The sequence below is a fragment of the Elephantulus edwardii genome, unplaced genomic scaffold (assembly GCF_000299155.1).
Source record: "Elephantulus edwardii isolate Elephantulus edwardi_28Jun2011 unplaced genomic scaffold, EleEdw1.0 scaffold00026, whole genome shotgun sequence".
Classification (NCBI taxonomy): domain Eukaryota; kingdom Metazoa; phylum Chordata; class Mammalia; order Macroscelidea; family Macroscelididae; genus Elephantulus; species Elephantulus edwardii.
Window position 1 is genome coordinate 2,858,647 of NW_006399776.1, and position 18,119 is coordinate 2,876,765.

The 18,119-nt window shown below is 37.0% G+C and overlaps 1 protein-coding gene across 2 annotated transcripts in view; it reads right to left on the bottom strand.

Moving 5' to 3' along the window:
* PDIA3 (protein disulfide isomerase family A, member 3) overlaps window positions 1-18,119 on the bottom strand; it is a 28,297-nt gene that overhangs the window by 4,294 nt on the left and 5,884 nt on the right. For both annotated transcript variants that reach the window (XM_006882960.1, XM_006882961.1), the window contains 8 exons: window positions 14,164-14,242; window positions 12,849-12,966; window positions 8,160-8,267; window positions 4,525-4,654; window positions 2,784-2,900; window positions 2,333-2,458; window positions 1,382-1,564; window positions 383-491 (listed from right to left, as the gene is read on the bottom strand). In XM_006882960.1, the coding sequence (XP_006883022.1) occupies window positions 383-491; window positions 1,382-1,564; window positions 2,333-2,458; window positions 2,784-2,900; window positions 4,525-4,654; window positions 8,160-8,267; window positions 12,849-12,966; window positions 14,164-14,242 (970 nt within the window). The remainder of the gene's footprint in view (window positions 1-382; window positions 492-1,381; window positions 1,565-2,332; window positions 2,459-2,783; window positions 2,901-4,524; window positions 4,655-8,159; window positions 8,268-12,848; window positions 12,967-14,163; window positions 14,243-18,119) is intronic.

Genomic DNA, 18,119 nt, shown 5'->3' on the forward strand with positions numbered 1-18,119 from the left:
TTATTATTATTATTATTATTTGTGTGTGTACTGTCAAATTGAATCTGACTGGTACAGGAGGAGATTGTCCCTCCTTCTTCAGCAGAGCATCTGGAGGATTTGAACCACGTGCCTCTGGGATTGCAGTGCAGCTTCTTGCCATTAGGCCACCAGAGCTCGCCTAAACGGTCTTTGGAAATCTGCTACAGGGTCAGCTATGAGTAACTTCTGACTCAATGGTCCACAGCAACAATAGGAAGATGAAGGGGTTGGGGAAAGCCTGAATTGAATAAGAAATTACAAGGATTAAAATGAACCTTTCAGAAGGAAGGAAATAATGGAATATAGTAGTAAGGGACAGGTACTCTCACAAGTGTGACAAGGCTATGTTTGAGCACCTCACCTTCACAGGTCCATCATTGCTCTCTGGGATAGGCTCAGATTTCAAGTATCTCTTCAGTATGCCATCAAAGTAATCCTGCAGGAATCTCTCAAGAGCCTTGCCATCACGCCTATAAATAGGAAGACAGGTTTAGGTTTATAAAAATTTATGTTCATCACTGAGATGATTAAAAACAGTATCTTAGTTTTATCTATTATAATACATAGAACTAGCCAATGAACAAAATAGTAAATGACTTCTACTTTTAGTAGACAGCATCAAATTGAAAACAGCAAGTTCAAAGATCAGACTGAGAACGTAGGAAACAATGAGTTTATGAAAACGGGAGGTTCAATTAAAAAAAAGTGGCTGTACAACATGAATGCAACGAACGTCACCAATTTGTACAAGAAGTTGATGAATTAGTGCATGCCAGTGTATTTTCTCAACAACAATAAAAAAATAAATATAAGAAATAAGAGCAAGTAAGGAAAAAAGTATTGCTCTTCTGGAGATTCCTCCCCCCCAAAAAAAGAACCAGGTCTTATTTTGTTACTACTCTAAAAGAATATGACTATTTATTGTATTTATTCTTTCTGATTGGTTCACAAGGAAGTTTCTCTTCTGCTTCCATCTCCCCATGTCAGAAGGTCAATGTCCTAACAATAGTTTTCCATCTGTTGAAATGATAAATGGTTGACGTGATCTTAAATTACATCAATGTCTAAAGAGGTCCTATCATCTCTATCTACTACTACTTATAATTGGATGGAAACAATCACATAACGGCGAAAAGCTGGCATTCTTTTGTTAGTGTTCAGAATTAAGGATCATGGCCCTTTAAGTAGCTATAAATTGACTGAGAACATTACTTTTTTTTTTTTTAATATTCAAAGATCAACTGCAAGATTTATCTTCTTCACATTCTAATGTTCTTTCAAATCCTCAGTTGTTTTAAAGGCTTTAATTTTTTCCTTGATGCATCAGAAAATCCCAAACTCAAGATAACATTTAACTCACGAGAACTCCTCCTGCATGACAAACTTCTCTCCTTTAGCAGTTCTGATGGCAACAACAGGAATCTCTCCAGCAGTGCTTTCCAAGCCAAAATCAGAAAGTTCATGGCTAAAGGTTTTGCGGCTAGCTATAGCAAAGTTGAGTTTGTGTCCGGCATCCAAAAATTTCTTTGCCACCATCATTACTCTGTGGGGGGAAAAAAAGGAGAGATTTGTGCTAGAATTTTAACAACAAATAAAGCACTTTTGAAGTAAAAAGGGAGGTGGGAAAGCTAAGACTAAATTCTACAGTCCATGCGGTCCTCAGAAATCATTTTTTTTATGCACTTTCCTCCCTGCCCACTACTCCCCACCAGTTCGCTCCCCTCTCCGAAAAGGAAAAAAAAAATTTCCTTCATTGGTATACAATTTCCCCATCCCTTCCTCCCAACCCCCCGCCCCGAGTACACTTCTCTATGCGACCTTAATTCTGGATTCCTGTGCTAACCATAATAATCATATATCACCTCTAGAAATCATTCTAAACATGTGTTCTTGGGCACTGACACAGAATTATGGTGTATACCAATGTCTATATAAACTTTCATTGCCAAACTGATAAACTGAATCATATAGTCCATTCTCAATGGATTCTGCTCTATTGTGTAAATGATGAAATTTATTTATTGTATGTACAAGAACTTGCCTGAAAAGATAATTTATAAAGGATAAAATGCACCAAGAATTTTAAGGGGCAAGTAAGCATGGTGTTGTAAGGTCATTTTCTATCACATTTGTACTTTTTATTGGAAAGTTAAATACAAACTTGTCCAAGATTTTAGACATTGTTTAATTGTCCTTACGGACTAAAATTTTTTGCATGGAGTCAAATGTTCACATACTTACCTGCTTTTCTATCACATGTGGTAACAGAAATAAACAGCGTAAATACTGGATAAAGTTGTTTACAACTTACCTGTTTCTCCAATAGTTGGAACCTTTGGTATTCTTTTCATAGTCTACATCATAGTAAGCCACAAGTAAGTCCTTGCCTTGCATCAAATCTTTATTATCTTCTGTCATGTGAGGACAGATCCCAAAACTAAAATAAAAATTCATTGTTAAATTTAGCCAGTTTCAAAGTATTCCATGGAATAACCATAAAATAAAATAAAAAAATTCATAGCACTTACAAAGAAAAAAAATGTTTCCAACATTTAGGATAAGTAATTAACAACATATAAGTACAGAACCACAAAAAGAGCTTCATTGCCCACCTGCTACTGGTTTTAATACATGCTCAAACAAATATTGTGACAATCCCTTAAATAAACCTCATCTTAGGCCAAACCATGACTCTGCTGAATAACTTAGATACCAAAAATGAAGCCAAAAAAATCACATACAAGGTATAATTACATACTCACATGTTTTCTTGAATAAACTTTTTTATCTTGCCACTAGTCATTTTCTGTTCTGTATATCCCACAGTCTTGTCCTCAAACTTGTTAATCAAATGTGAAGGACGAAACAAAGTGATTCCCCTTAAAAAAACAAAAAAAGGATTTGCAACAATGAATGAATGGAAATCCAAGTTCTATATAAACTTTTATTAAAATCACAATTTTTTTAAAAAAAGGCTCTCTCCGCTTCCAACATGACAAAGAAAAGGAGAAACAACAGTAATGCCAAAAAGGACCGTGGCCACCTGCAGCCTATTTGCTACACCAACTGCGCCTGGTACATGTTCAAAGACAAGGCATTAAGAAGTTAGAAATTCGAAATACAATAGAGGCAGCTGCTGTGAGGGACATCTCCAAACAGTGTCTTCGACAGGTGCTTCCAAAGCTCTATGTCAAACTGCACTACTGTGTGAGTTGTGCCATTCACAGCAAGGTGGTGAGGAACTGTACTTGTGAAGCCCGGAAGGACTGAACACCTCCATCTACATTTAGACCTGCAGGTGCTGCCCCACAACTACCACCAAAGCCCATGTAAGGATTTGACTCCTTAAAGGCTGAAGGAAAAAAACCTGTCTGAAAATAAAATGGAAATTAAAAGAAAATGTATTACACATTGCTAAATATTTATATTTCATAACCATCACAGGTAATTGGTACTAGATGGGAAGAAACTGATTTTATTTTTTTTAAAAAAGAAGCATTAGAACTAAACAGCCTCATCTTTAAGACTCAAAATACATGCCAGGACAATAATACCTGTCTCACAAAATTGTCAGCAGGATTAAATGAGATTAACAGCAGCAAATAGCTTATAGTACTACATATTCTTATTAAGTATAAACAAATAACGCAAGTTCTTGGACATTTTCCGTTACATGCTTATCCCAAATAATCTTACCTAGCTCTATGATTTCAAGAATATTTAAGTGTGTAACGAGTATGAAGATCCAAGACGGGGAGGGTGGAAGTAGAGGGGTGAAGATATGTAGGGCAGGGATGTGTGTGTGTACTGATGGGGAGGTTGTGAGGGAAATGGGAAGGAGGTGGTATGAAAAACAACGTATTCAAATTTTGTAAATAAACTATAAAAAAGTTTTATGTAAAATAGTATATGAATGAAACATACTATATTTATACTATATAATAACTAAAGTTATTACTATATGAAAATCAATTAAAAAAATTAAAAAAAAATATGTGGATGACCTATATATTTTTATCCCAGTTGCCAATACTTTCCTGGAAAAAATCATCTAAAGAGTTGCTTCTGAGGAACGAGGAGAGAGGAAATTATGCACCAATGAATGGGTATTTTTAAAAAAATGAACTGGGAATGGGGGAGGAAAATGTACAATTAATGAAAATTCAACTTTTCCGTAAACTTTTCACTGAAATCACATAATGCTTAAATAATTTACTTATATGTACATTTTTACATGTATGCACACATATGCTGAATTCTCCAACTAGATTTTTTTTCTTCTTCTTGTATGCCATTGAATTGGATATGACTGGCACAGGAGGAGATTGCCCCCTGTGGGTACCTGGTGGATTTGAACCATGGGCCTTCAGGATTGGAGAGCAGCTTCTTGCCACTAGGCCACCAAAGCTCCCTTAAACCTTTTTTTGAAACAAAGCACAAAAGTCCCAAGTTCACAGAACAATAGCACTCAGTCCAGAAAATGAAAAGTATACTGTCACTTACTCTCCATCATCATCATATTTGTTCACCAGAGACTCAACATTGGTGTGTGCAAATCGGAAGTTATCCCTCAAGTTGCTGGCTGCTTTTAGGAATTCAGAGTGAGCTTCACTGAATAAGTCCTTGAAAAAACCTATAACCATAAGAAAGAAGCAGTAAGTTCTGACATCTATTAAAAATATTTACATTTTTTATGTATCAGCATTTACTCAATTACTGATAAAAACAATGAGATTAATAGAAACTGGATCTACTTTGACATGACTGCTTATGATCGTGAACAAAATATTTTGGATGAAGACATGTTTTTTAGGGAACTCAAGGAAGAGGATTTGTCAGGATTCATATATGTTGTAGTTGTTATATGACATCAAGTCGCCTGTGATTCATAGTACCCCTATGTACAACAGTCTAAAATCTGCTCTATCCTGTGCCAATCTTATTTTCTCCAACACACCTACCCCCATTAACTCAGTCCATCTCATCGAGGGTCTCCCTATTCTGCGCTATCCCTCCACCCTCTCAAGCATGATGTCCCTCTCCAAGGACTGGTCCCGCCTTGCAACATGTCCAAAGTATGTTAGACAAAGCTTCAGAATCCTTGTCTCCAAGAAGCAGCCTGGCTTCACCCTCTCCAGCACAAACTTGTTTGTTCTCCTAGCAGTCCATAGTATGTTCAATACTCTTCTCAAACACCACAGCTCAAAGGCATCAATTCTTCTATTATTCCTAACCATTGTCTGTTCTCTGATGTATAGCAAGTAACTGCGAAGACCATGACCTGTATCAGGCGCATCTTAGTCTCCAGACTGACACTGTTGCTCTTTAGTACCTTGGAGATGTCTCTGACAGCTGACTTTCCTAATACAATTTGTCTTTTTATTTCCTAGATGCTGGTACCAAGAGTGTTGATTGTAGAGCCAAGCAAACTGAAGCTGCTAACAATTACTTCTCCGTCTATCATGATGCTGCCAACAGCCCAGTGGTGAGAATCTTTGGTTTTTTGATGCTGAGCTTCAATTCATATTGAAGGTTGCAGTCCTTGACCACCTGCAGCAAGCGCTTCAGGTCCTCCTCAGTTTAAGCAAACAGGGTTGTGTCATCTGCATATAGACAGCTTTACATAAATTGTAACCTATATAGTTGTTACTATTGCATAAATTTGGCAAGTTGCTTAACTTCAATTTCAGACTATTAAATGCAAACCAACAGAGGATTAGCATTCCGGTTAGCTGAGTAACTTCCTATGAACTATGCCGAAAGAGTTCTCCAGAAGGACCAAATGAGACATCAGTTTAAAATGCACTATAAACAGTAAAGCATTTTAACATTATTTTTTTTCTTTCCATGTTTTACTCACCTCTGGAATGAACTCTCAGGCCAGAAAAGTAAAACAAAATGTAATAATAAATGCTCGCTATGGTCTTTGCAATCACTTGTTATGTATCGGAGAGTTGGACAGTGACTAGGGAGGATAGAAGGAATATTGATGCCTTTGAGCTGTGGTGCTGGAGAAGAATACTGAATATATCATGGACTGCCAAGAAAACAAACAGATTCATCCTAGAGAGGGTTAAACCAGGCTACTCCTTGGAGGCAAGGATTCTGGGGCTTCGTCTGACATACTTTGGACACGTTGTAAGGAGGGACAGGTCCTTGGAGAGGGACATCATGCTTGGGAGGGTGGAGGGACAGCGTAGGAGGGGAAGACCCTCTATGAGGTGGACTGATTCAGTGACTGGGGTAATCGGGATGGGTGTGTCAGAGGCAGTGTGATTGGCACAGGATAGGGCTACTGTACATAGGGTTGCTATGAGTCGCAAGCGAATGGACGGCACATAATAGTAACAACGGCTAACTCCTTGTATAATATAAAGAATCTGAAGAATCTAAATAATTAATCCAATATAAGTGATAAATCATCTTTATAGGCAGTTTCATTATAGCAATTTTCTAAGAGACTAATAAAAGCATAAGTTTATGTTTAAACTTGTTTCAATTTATTTTTCAATTTATTATGATAAGTAAAAAAGTGGCAGAATACTTGCCACCATTTTTAGAATCTTCTATCAACATTTTTTTTCCATAGTAAGAGCTGTGGTTATTTTCCAAACAATTTTATTGAAATGTGCCAAGAGGGGATGAAGGAGGAAGAAAAAAAAAACACCACAGTATTTTATAATCACCGCAAGTAATTTTTTAAAAGTGATATATAGTACATTTTTTTTTTTTTTAATTTTATTATTTTTTGTGTGTGTACCGTCAAATCAGATCTGACTGGTACAGGAGGAGATTGTCCCTCCTTCCCCGGCAGAGCATCTGGTGGATTTGAACCGTGCACCTCTGGGATTGTAGGTGCAGCTCCTTACCACTAGGCCACCAGAGCTCCCCCATAGTACATTTTTTAAATCAAATGTTATATATTACATTAAAAAATATGATGTAGAATACTGAATTGGTTTGTGATGTTATTTTAAGGATAAAACTAAACACTGTAACTCCTAAGAAAGCAATGATTGCTGTAAAAACACAATCACAGCAAGGTCAAACTGATTTTAAATAGAGATTTATTATGTATTTATGCCCTTTCTTTTCATCCTTCCAGTCCCAATTAAATTCTGAAATTCTAAATTGTTAAGTGCCATAAAATTCTAAATTCTAAATTAAGTGCTGTCAAGTTACTATGTGACTCATAGCAACCCTATGTACAACAGCTCTGAACCCTGCTCTATCTTGAGCCAATTTCATTGTCTCTGACACAGCTATCCCCAAATACCCCAGTTATTGAGCCAATCCATCTCATCCAGGGTCTTCCTCTCTTGCACTATGCCTCCACCCTTCCAAGCATGATGCCCTTCTCTAAGGGATGGTCCTTTTTTCGCAATATGCCAAAAGTATGTGAGACGGAGCTCCAAAATCCCTGCCTCCAAGAAGCAGCCTGGTTTCACCTTCTCCAGGACACACCAGGTTATAGAAGTCCATGGTATATTCAATACTCTTCTCCAGCACCACAGCTCAAAGGCATTCATTTTTCTTCTGTCATCCTTAGTCAGTGTCCAGCTCTGGATCATGTACACCTTAATCTCTAGACTGATGTAGTTGCTTCTCAGTAGTCTGGAGAAGTTTCTGACAATAGATTTGCCCAATGCAATTTGTCTTTTGATTTCCTGGCTACTAGTACCAAGAGTGTTGATTGTGCAGCCAAGCAAGCTGAAGCTGGTAACAATCTCAGTCTCTTCACTGTCTATCATGATGCTGTCATTTGGTGCAAGGGTGAAAATTTTTATTTTCTTGATATTGATCTTAATCCATATTGAAGGCTGTAGTCCTTGACCTTGTGCAGCAAATGCTTCAGTTCTCCTCACTTTCAGCAAGCAAGGTTGTATCATATCAGAATTTTTAAGAGTGTTAGAAAAAGGTGAAGATATTCCTGTTCTAGTCCTTTCATTAAAATTAAGCTCATCTGTCTACATCAACACAGAGCCACTCAAATAAAACACCAATTTTCCTGATGTTATACTAATATTGACCTAATTCTGCAGTCACCTTTGCAACTGCCCCAACGTTTCCTAAACTTTTCCCAATCATACTTTGAAACTGAATTGATTTTGTGTTACAATCAAGTATCTGTTACTTACCCACTACAGCGGCATCTTTATCACTAATGAACTTTTCAAATTCTTCTTCACTTCTGAGAGGAACTGAAGCAGGCCCTGCTTGCTTCTTCAGGTGGCTGACAATTCCATCTTAGAAAAACGTATAGGAATATTATTCATTTATAATTTTGTAAAAAATTACTCTTACAATTCAAAATAGAATAGGAGAAGAAAAAAAAGCATAGCCTTCTTCCTGTGCTTGTTCAATTTCCTCCCTAAAGGATAAAATTTTAGTTCCTTGTATATTCTTTCAAAACACTTTATGTACAAGCAATTACATATTTATTTTTTCTTTTATCCTCAAATGATAGCATACATTTAATAATTTAACAATGAATTTAGAAATAAATCAATATACCCAGAGGGTAACTGAAATATTTTTTACAATTGGGATAGTGCTGTTAAAAATGATTCTGCAACAAATAGCAGCATATCAACATTTTGCATATAACAGAGTATCTGTGAGGTAAACATTTAGAAATGGACTCTGGGTTAAATTTATAAATTGTTAAACTGGTTTCTAAAGAGACTATCGATTTATAATAGTACCAGGTATGTATTAAGATGTTTATAAAAGTAGAAATTAAATACTGTTGTGTATGTTCTTCTCTCTGCTTCTCACACTCATTCCCCATCTCCTCACTTGAATGTCATTTTTTCATTGCAAACCAAATCTTGTCCAACCTGTGACATCCTTTCTCTCTCTCCCCACACTTGCCTGTTGCATTTTTTTACAGTACTTTTAACCCTCTAATATATATACTACAGGAACTCCAGTGGCCTAGTGATAAAGAACTGTACTGGTATACCAAAAGGTATACGATTCAAATCCACCAGGTGCTCTGTGGAGAAAGATGGTCAATCTCCTCCTGTGCAATTTGCAGCCTCTGGTAACTCACTAAAGGGTCATGTATGAGAGGTTCTGACTGGATAGCACACAATAGGAGCAACAATATATACTATGTTCATTATTTTAGCTCTTCCCCCACTTAAAGTAAATTCAAAATTAATAGGGACTGCTCATTTTCCTTAACTGATATATAAACCTAGTTGTTAGAATAACTAAAAAAATCCACTCTCATCAAGTCAATTGTGACTAATGGTGATCCTCTATCAAGCTTCCATGGCTGTAAACAGGAGATTCGCTCACTTTTCTCCCAGAGTGGCGGGTGAGTTCAAATTTACAATCTTTTGGTTAGCAGCTCAGCATTTAACATAATACACCACCAAGCTCCTATTAGCTCCTAGAATAGTGCCTCAAAAATCCAAACAATTCCACTGCTACCAATTCCAACTCATCCTGCACCGCAGGAAGGAGCAGATCCCAGGGCTGGAATCTTTTATAGAAGCAGACTGCCACATTGTTCCTCCACAGAATGTCTGATAGGTTCAAACAATCTATCTTTTGGTTAGCAGCATAACCACTGCCTATTAAATAAAAAGAATAATAAACACCCTATTTCGTCATCTATAGCCTTACATTTTTTAACAAGAATATGCAACTTCATTAGGAGTTCAACCTCACACAAAAAAGTTTCTCCCTTAAGCTTAGTCGATAGATTATTATTCCACCTTGCTATGGGGCCCAATGAAACCATTCACAGGTTCAAAACGCTTCAGTCAGAAACAGGGCTACTTCTCTCATAGGACAATCTAGCTCCTTAATTTCAACATTAATTAAGCCTATTTTTAATTTATAAGGTAGATTTTCTTCTTTGTCCTTTTATTCAGGACTTATTTTCTTCGTGATCTTTAATTAAACTACTTTTAGAGGAGAAGCTGAAACCTGTAAGTAGATTGTTATTACTGTATCACAATAAAAAGAAATTACAGGAATATGAGGAAAAGGGTTACTGAGTATCTCTTATTTTCTGGAAGATGTAGAGAAGTTCCGAGAAACTAGTTCAAGCAGAACGGAAAGCTCATTTTTGGAGGAGTGCATCAGCATAATAATCTCACCTAACTAAAGACTTTCTGAATAAATGAGTCAAAGATCTGACCTCCTAAGCCACATGCTTAGAAAACTATGCAGTCTCTGGATGGTGCAAAAAAATGGTTTAGTATTTGACCACTGGTTGAGAAAGGTTGGAGGTTTGTATACCTTCAAAGACACCTTGGAATATACATAATCTGCTTTGGAAAGGTCACAGCCTTGAAAACCCATGGAGCGGTTGTACTCTGCATACATAGGAGGTCATTAGGAGTTGGAATCAACTCTATGGCAACTAACACAAGAAATCAATGTTATAGCCCAAGTGTTACAGCCTAACAGCAAATAAGCCCAAGTGAATTATTTCCCTGGTAGCAGTCTGTCTGGGTCCATCAGAGAAATTATCAATACATCTAACCCTCACCCCAGCTCTATCACAAATTCCCTCTGTGCTTACATGTACTAAATTCTGTGTTGGCTAAATGGTCTTAACTGAGCCAAAATATTTCTTCATGCATTCAACAGAATTGGGTTGCTCCCCTTAATATCACCTCTCATACTTGCTATGTTACAACTTAGTAACTTTTGAACCTATTTTCCCTATACTTGCAAAGCTCTGGATCTGATATACTCACAACCGATTCCTTCCTATCATTGAGGACTTAGTTTAAGGATTATTTCCCTTACCACTCTATTTATGTGGTGCTCCCATTCCAATCACCAACATACCACACTTTTTCTATTGTTATTTGAAATAGGCAAACAGAGGATTTGAACCACTTATTTTTGGATTGACATTACTGAATATAGCATGGAATGGACTGCCAAAAGAACAAATAGGTATGTCTTAGAGAAGGTGAAGCCAGAATGCTCCTTAGAGGCAGTGAGATGGATTGACACAGCAGTAGGCTCAAGAATGTGAGAGATGGATGTGGATGGCACAGAATAGGAAAGGATTCAGATCTATTTTTTAGTCACAATGAGTTAAACTAACGACAGTAGTATCTCTACTTGAGGGAGCTCAAGTGGCCTAGTGGATAGAATGTTGCACTACTAATCCAAAGGTAGATAGTTCAAATTCATCATCCACTCCAGAAGTGTAAAAAGAGTGGAAGATGGTACATGGGGACATAGGATCATGAGGAGTCTCTCTAGAAGGGCCAAAGGGAATGAGAATAGTACAGCCTTTCACCTCCCCAGAAAGCAGATCAAAAGCCCTTAGTCTAGCCCCATGGTGCCTCTAGAGTCATACTAGCAACAGGTTTGTTTATTCGGGAAATAAGAGTGGGTGAGGCAAAGAGTTTCTCACTATATAAGTTCATAATTTATGAATTGTGACTTCCAGGTCATAATTTCTTAATTAGTACAAGTCCTGGTTTCAGTTCAGCAACACAAATTCAAGAAGCCTCTGGTTTCCACAACCATCCAGCAAGGTTTGCCTCAGAGCAGTTACAAGTCAGCTTCTTCAAATCATGCAGCAAGAACAGCAATAACATTTAACTGTGGCCTTTATCTCAGGGCTCCTCTGGTTACACCATGCCAGTTTTTCCACAGCAATACCACAGTCTCTCCATCACCAACACCAAGGTCTCGCTACAATCTCCCTCAATTCTTGCTGCCCAGTGTGTGAAATACTCCCTTATCCTAGTTCCACAGCTGTTGATTATTTGCAAGATTGAGTCTGCAGTTAAGGTTGCTAGAGCCCAGAGACAGCTAAATTAATGGCTTAAAAAAAAGCCAACTTTAGGTTTACATTGCAATGGGAGAAAGATGAGCAATCTCCTCCTGTGCAAATAATGGCCACTGAAAACCTGCTGCAGAAGCAGCTATGAGTTGGTTCTGGTGCAAGGGCAATGACAGATTATTGCTGAATTTATCTCATTCATAAGTATTTTAAAGTCTTCTCATTGCCTATAGTGTAAGCTCGACAAGATTAAGGACTTCATCTATTTCAATTATCATTTAAAACCAAGCACCTAGAAATTAGTCACAAAAGGACAAATACTGCATAAGACCGCTGTCATCAAACTAACAGCAAACTAAAATAAGGTTTACATATGGAAAGAATTAGTTCAGTAAGGTTATAAGGAATGGGAAAAGTGGAAAATCAGTAGACAGTTAATGAATACCTTATTAGAACAAATGATGGGAAGGATGTGGAGTAAACATGATCAGATACTTTGTGAATTTTAACTGGTGATATGGAACAAGATTAGAATAAAACAACAAAAAGCTAAGGAAGTAATCAAGTGTGGAGGCTGATAGGGATGGGAAGGAAGGGAAAGGAAGGATGGGTAGGAGAAAGGCAAGATACAGTGATGCGATGAAACATTTTTAATAAATGGCACTGATCAATTATAATTAATGTTATAAAACAAAATTTATATGACTAAAATAAAATTAAAAACAAAAACCCACCAAACCCCAAGCACCGACAGTGTCTGCCATAAGGCACACAGTAGATACTATGTATTTGTTAAATCAAAGAGTGTAAACCTGCCTTTATAATTCAAGTTTTATAGTTTATTATATATAATTTACAGAACCTATTTAAAGAAGTTTTCTACAAACTACCAAAGTGACATTTTATTTCTTCCCCCCCCCCCCCGCCCCCCAAAGTGACATTTTAGATGAAGGATTTTAAGACTGGAAACATGTTCAGTAAAATAGTCCATATTCTCACCATGAAGAATAAGATACTGAACAAATTCTGCTTCCAGATTACAATGCAGGATCCTTACCAGCAGTCCTAGGCCCATCATAAGCACCTGCTTCTTCACCATCTCTAAATATCTTCAGAGTTGGATATCCACTGACTCCATACTTATTACAGGTGTTTGTGTTGGCAGTACAATCAACCTAAAGATTAAAACATAAAAATAATTTTCTTATCCAAAATACTTATAACAAGCTCTTCAATATATCTAAAATATCAGGATTGGTCAAATCATAAGATGATCAAGCAGTTCTTTGCATACATACCACAGAAGTCTAGAGTTTAAATGCATACTGCCACTGAGCTGTGTCAAAACTATCAAAGGGAATTCCTCAAAATGTCCACTTTGGGGCTTCTGAGAAAATGCAAATGACTATTTAAATTCTGTCCTTAGTGTCTTTATTGTCTAGAACTGGTGTTTCTACCTTTTATTTGCCTTAGTACAAGTCAAAGATAAATCATTTAAATTAACAGCAAGGTACTTTGATAATGACTAATAGATGTGGAAGGGTTAATTATAATTGGCAAATCTAGTACCCATATATACAACCTCAGCTAGTCTGAATCTTGATTAAACCATATATAACATAATATGTAGAGTAGTGAGATCTATCAGAAAGAAAGAAAAGACTTTACATTTATTTGGCCACTTTCTCCAAACTTTGTAATACTACTAGCGCTTTGCACATATTACCTTATTCAGTTTCACAACATTTTGAGTTATAACAGAAATGCTATAGTAGGTAAACTGAAGTCCATACAGCAATTATGTCTATAATCATACAAGACGGGAGTTAAATCATGACAAAATTACTATTTTCTATACCAAGATGCTTAACTTTTAGGGTTAAAAGTAGTTGTTTCCAAAAACAGTTTGGTGTATGTCTGAACACTTTGAGACTGACAAAGACATGAACTTTGAGAATGATGCAACTATGATTTTACCACAGAAAAAAAATAAACTTCTAGAAACATTACTTTGATTTAAAAATAAATACCAAGTTAATTGTTAACTAATTGGTTACGTACTTATCCACATCCTCATATAAACTTTACATTCTATTATTATGATTTGCATTTGCTCAGTGACAATTTTCTGCTAAGCTTTACTGGTGGATCTTTACTTTCCTTTTCATTCTTATTTATCATAGTTTACTTCTATATGACAGTAATTCCCTCAGTTTCACTTTTAATCTGTTGAAGCCACAATATGGTAGTTGTACATTTTTTCGAAAATTAGTATTGGTTCTTAGCACCATAAGAGTAGAAAAACGAACACTAATTTTACAAGCTATGATTAGAAATATATTTTATTTAGTGGAGAGTCTACTTCTACTTACTTTTGCTAATGGGACTATTCCTTTTAATCTAGTAGCTGCAGCTTCATATTCAGGGGCAAGTCTTTTGCAGTGTCCACACCTAAATACAAAAGAAAATACCAAATTCTCAATATAATTCTAGTTTGCATCTCTAGGGAGAATCTCAAACTACAGCACTAATTTTAAACAGCTGCCTCCTGAAGCAAACCCACCACTTGAACAATATCCACTACTGTTTAAGTAAGAACCCCCAGGAGATAAAGTTCTTATCACGAGCCCAAAGTTGATACTACAAAACCATTTTCAGTTCATAAGTAGCATTTACTTTCTCATTTAAAAGTACAAATAGGTCCCTGAAGTTAAAAAGTATGTTGTGTGTTACAGAGTTGAAGAGCAATGGTTTCAGGTCCTTCTGACTAAAAGATGAGGGTAAAATTAATAACTTCCTGTTAATATTCCTCCCAGAGAAAAGATTTTTTCCCCAAACCAAAACTATGAAAACAAAAAGTTTCTAAGGCCCAAGCATGTAAATCTTTTTTTTTTTTAATTTTTTTTAATTATTCTTTTTTGTGTGTGTGTGTACCGTCAAATCGATCTGACTGGTACAGGAGGAGATTGTCCCTCCTTTCCCGGCAGAGCATCTGGTGGGTTTGAACCGTGCGCCTCTGGGATTGCAGTGCAGCTTCTTGCCACTAGTCCACCAGAGCTCCCCTCCAAGCTTGTAAATCTTTCTTAACTATTTTTTTTAATCACTATTAACTGAGTCAACCACAGATGATCAAAAGGGCAACATTAGGCTAATGTTTAGAAGACAGAAGGGACAGGCAAGAAATTAATGGAAACAGAAAACACAAAGTGCTGAGTGTTGTTAAAATACAGGAATGTGATAACGTTATCAAACAATATGAATGACTACTAAATTAAAAACCTATCTGCTCTGGAAACTTTGACTCAAATCCCAATATAGCTTTTTAAAAAATTACCTTCAACAGGTTACTTTTTATCTGTTTATGACCAGAAACCAAATTTGAGGGAAAGAGGGTCAGAAAGCACTGTTCCAATTTTAGTATATGTGCCGCCGAAGCGAGCACAAGAAAGCACTGTTTTATATGGCAATTTCAACAAGTTGAAAGTTTCAAGTAAATTTTAGCACAACAGAATGACGGCTTGTGATTTTTAGGGCTACACAGTTCTCCTGACCATGACAACTGACTAAAACATTATGTCAACTAGAATACTTTCCCCAGAGTACCACCATAAACACCTGCTCCTCTGCCCAAAAAGTCCCAGCGGTGTGCTGTACATGCGATTAAGGAGAAGGGGGCAAAGATAAACATCTAGCACCAGCTGTATATCATCTCTTCAAAAGCCAAAGGGTTGCAAAAGGATAAGGTGCTCTAGAACCTCGATAGACAGCTAAAGAATAAATTAGAAAACGGAAGGAAACAGGAAAAAATACCTTGAAGTGATGTATCTCATGGTCAATGCTCTCAAATTTTGTTTTAATTAAGTGATGTATGTGTTAAGAAACACAGAAACTTTTACCTCTAAAATTTGTTTAAAACAATGATTTACAAGTGCTTATATTCAAGAGTTTCAGCAATCCTATTCAAAAGCAGTTACTAGAAAGCATAAAGTAATGCTATGAAAATACTGTAATAAATGTTGGGCATATATATTAAAATACAGATAAAATAACAAATTCTAGATGATACAGTGCATTAAACAGGGAAGGGGTGTAGATGGATTTCAACTATATTAACAATTGTTTTTGTTAGGTTCCACTAAGATGATTAGGATTTATACAACTCTATGAACAAGCATGCTCTAACCTGCATCATCCTCTCCAATTCGTTTAAGCCCAGTTACCAATCCTCTCATGGAAGGTCTTCCTCTATTTCACCACCTTTCTCAGTAAGAGGTCTTTTCCCAAGGATGACTCCTAACAACATGCCTAAAGTATGTGAGAAAACGCAGCACTGAGGGGTTTTATTTGTGGCTGTGTGCCATCAAGTTGGAAATGATCATAGCTGAACCTTCAGTGAGTTTTCAGAGGCAATTAACCACACGGGAAGAGGTTGCCCATCTTTCTCCTGTGGAGCACCTGGCAGATTTGAACCATGCACCTTTGGTCTGGCAGCACCAATTCTCACCACCAGACTTTTAGGAAACATCATGATAAATGGAAAAAGACTGAAATTATCAAATTATTTCATCTTAACTTGGATCCATAATCATCACCTTTGGTACCATTAGGAGATAGACTATAGTCAAGGACATTTCTAAATTACTGAGGAGCAAATTAATGATGTAAGTGGTCTTCAGTGAAGACTAAGGTGTGCCTGATTCAGGCCATGGTTTTTACACTTGCTATCTCATAATCAATTACTGTCATCTTGAAAGCTGGACAAAGAATAAAGATGACGGAAGAAGAACTGATGCCTTTGAGTTGTGAAGCTGGAGTACTGAATATCCCATGGACTGCCAAACGAGTATGTCTTGGACAAAGGGCAGCCAGAACACTCCTTGGAGGCAAAGATGACAAAGCTTCACCCAACAGACTTTGAGTAGACCCCTTGGAAAGGGGCATCATGCTTGAAAGGATGGAGGAAGGAAAGAGGGGAAGACTCTTAAACAAGATGGAAACAGTGACTGCAGCAATGGGCTCAAGTATGCCAAAACTGTTGAGGTTGGCACAGGACAGGATAAGGATAAGGTCTATTGTTCATAGGATCACTGTGAGTCATACTCAACTGGACCGCACTGAGTGGACTATAATGTACTACATGGGTACATATTTCACATTTTGTGAAACTGAGATGTGTCTTCAAATTATGTCATAATTTCAATGGTAGCATTTCTTTCTTAACGAGATAAAATAATGGCTCATCTCAGAATCAGTGACATCACAGATGTGTTTGAAACATGGAATTATGTTACTATACTCTCTATAGGGCATGATGGTAGTTTAGTCTGTAGAGAACTACACTGTTAACCCAAAGGCCAAGCTTCTCTGGAAGCTGAATCCACCAACGGCTTCTTTGGAGAAAATAGGTAATCTCTTCCTGTGAAATTTACAGCCTGGAAAATACAATGGAGGGTAAGCTATGACTTAGTTTCAATTCAACAGGCAATGAGTTGAGTTATACTCTATTCCTTCAACATTGTTTAATAATTTAAAAATTAACATACTTCCAAAACAACTATGAGATATCATCTTACCCCAGTCAGAACAGCAAAATTTAACAGAACAGCAAGCAACAAATGCTGGCGAGGTTGTGGAGAAACTGGAACCCTTACTCACTGTTGGTGAGAGTGTAAAATGGTGCAACCACTGTGGAAGGCGGTATGGTGCTTTCTTAAAAAAGTTGCAAATAGAGATACCACTTGACCCAGCAATTCCACCTTTGGGAATATATCCCAAAGAGACCATAACTGACATCCAAGCAGATATATGCACACCCATGTTTATTGTGGCTTTGTTCACAATAGCAAGAAATTGTAAACAACCCAGGTGCCCATCAACAAACAAATGGATAGAGAAGCTGTGGAATATTCACAGAATCGAATACTATGCTGCACTGGAAAAACAAGGAACTCATTCAATATTATTCAAAATGGGTGAGCCTAGAAGACAGTATGCTGAGCGAAATATCTCAGTCGCAAAAGGACAAATATTGCATGGTGCCACTGCTGTAAAATGGGACTGATATCAGGGTTGGGGTAAGACTGAGAAACTGGATAAATTATGTATACTGCACTGAAACAGATGAGGGAGTGAATAATTTAAAAGTGTGGGTGAGCTCTGGTGGCCTAGTGGCAGGAAACTGCACTGCAATCCCAGAGGTGCATGGTTCAAATCCACCAGATGCTCTGCTGAAGAGGGAGGAACAGTCGCCTCCTGTACCAGTCAGATTCAATTTGACGGTACACACATTAAATAAAGAAATAAATTAATTAATTTTTAAAAAAAAGTG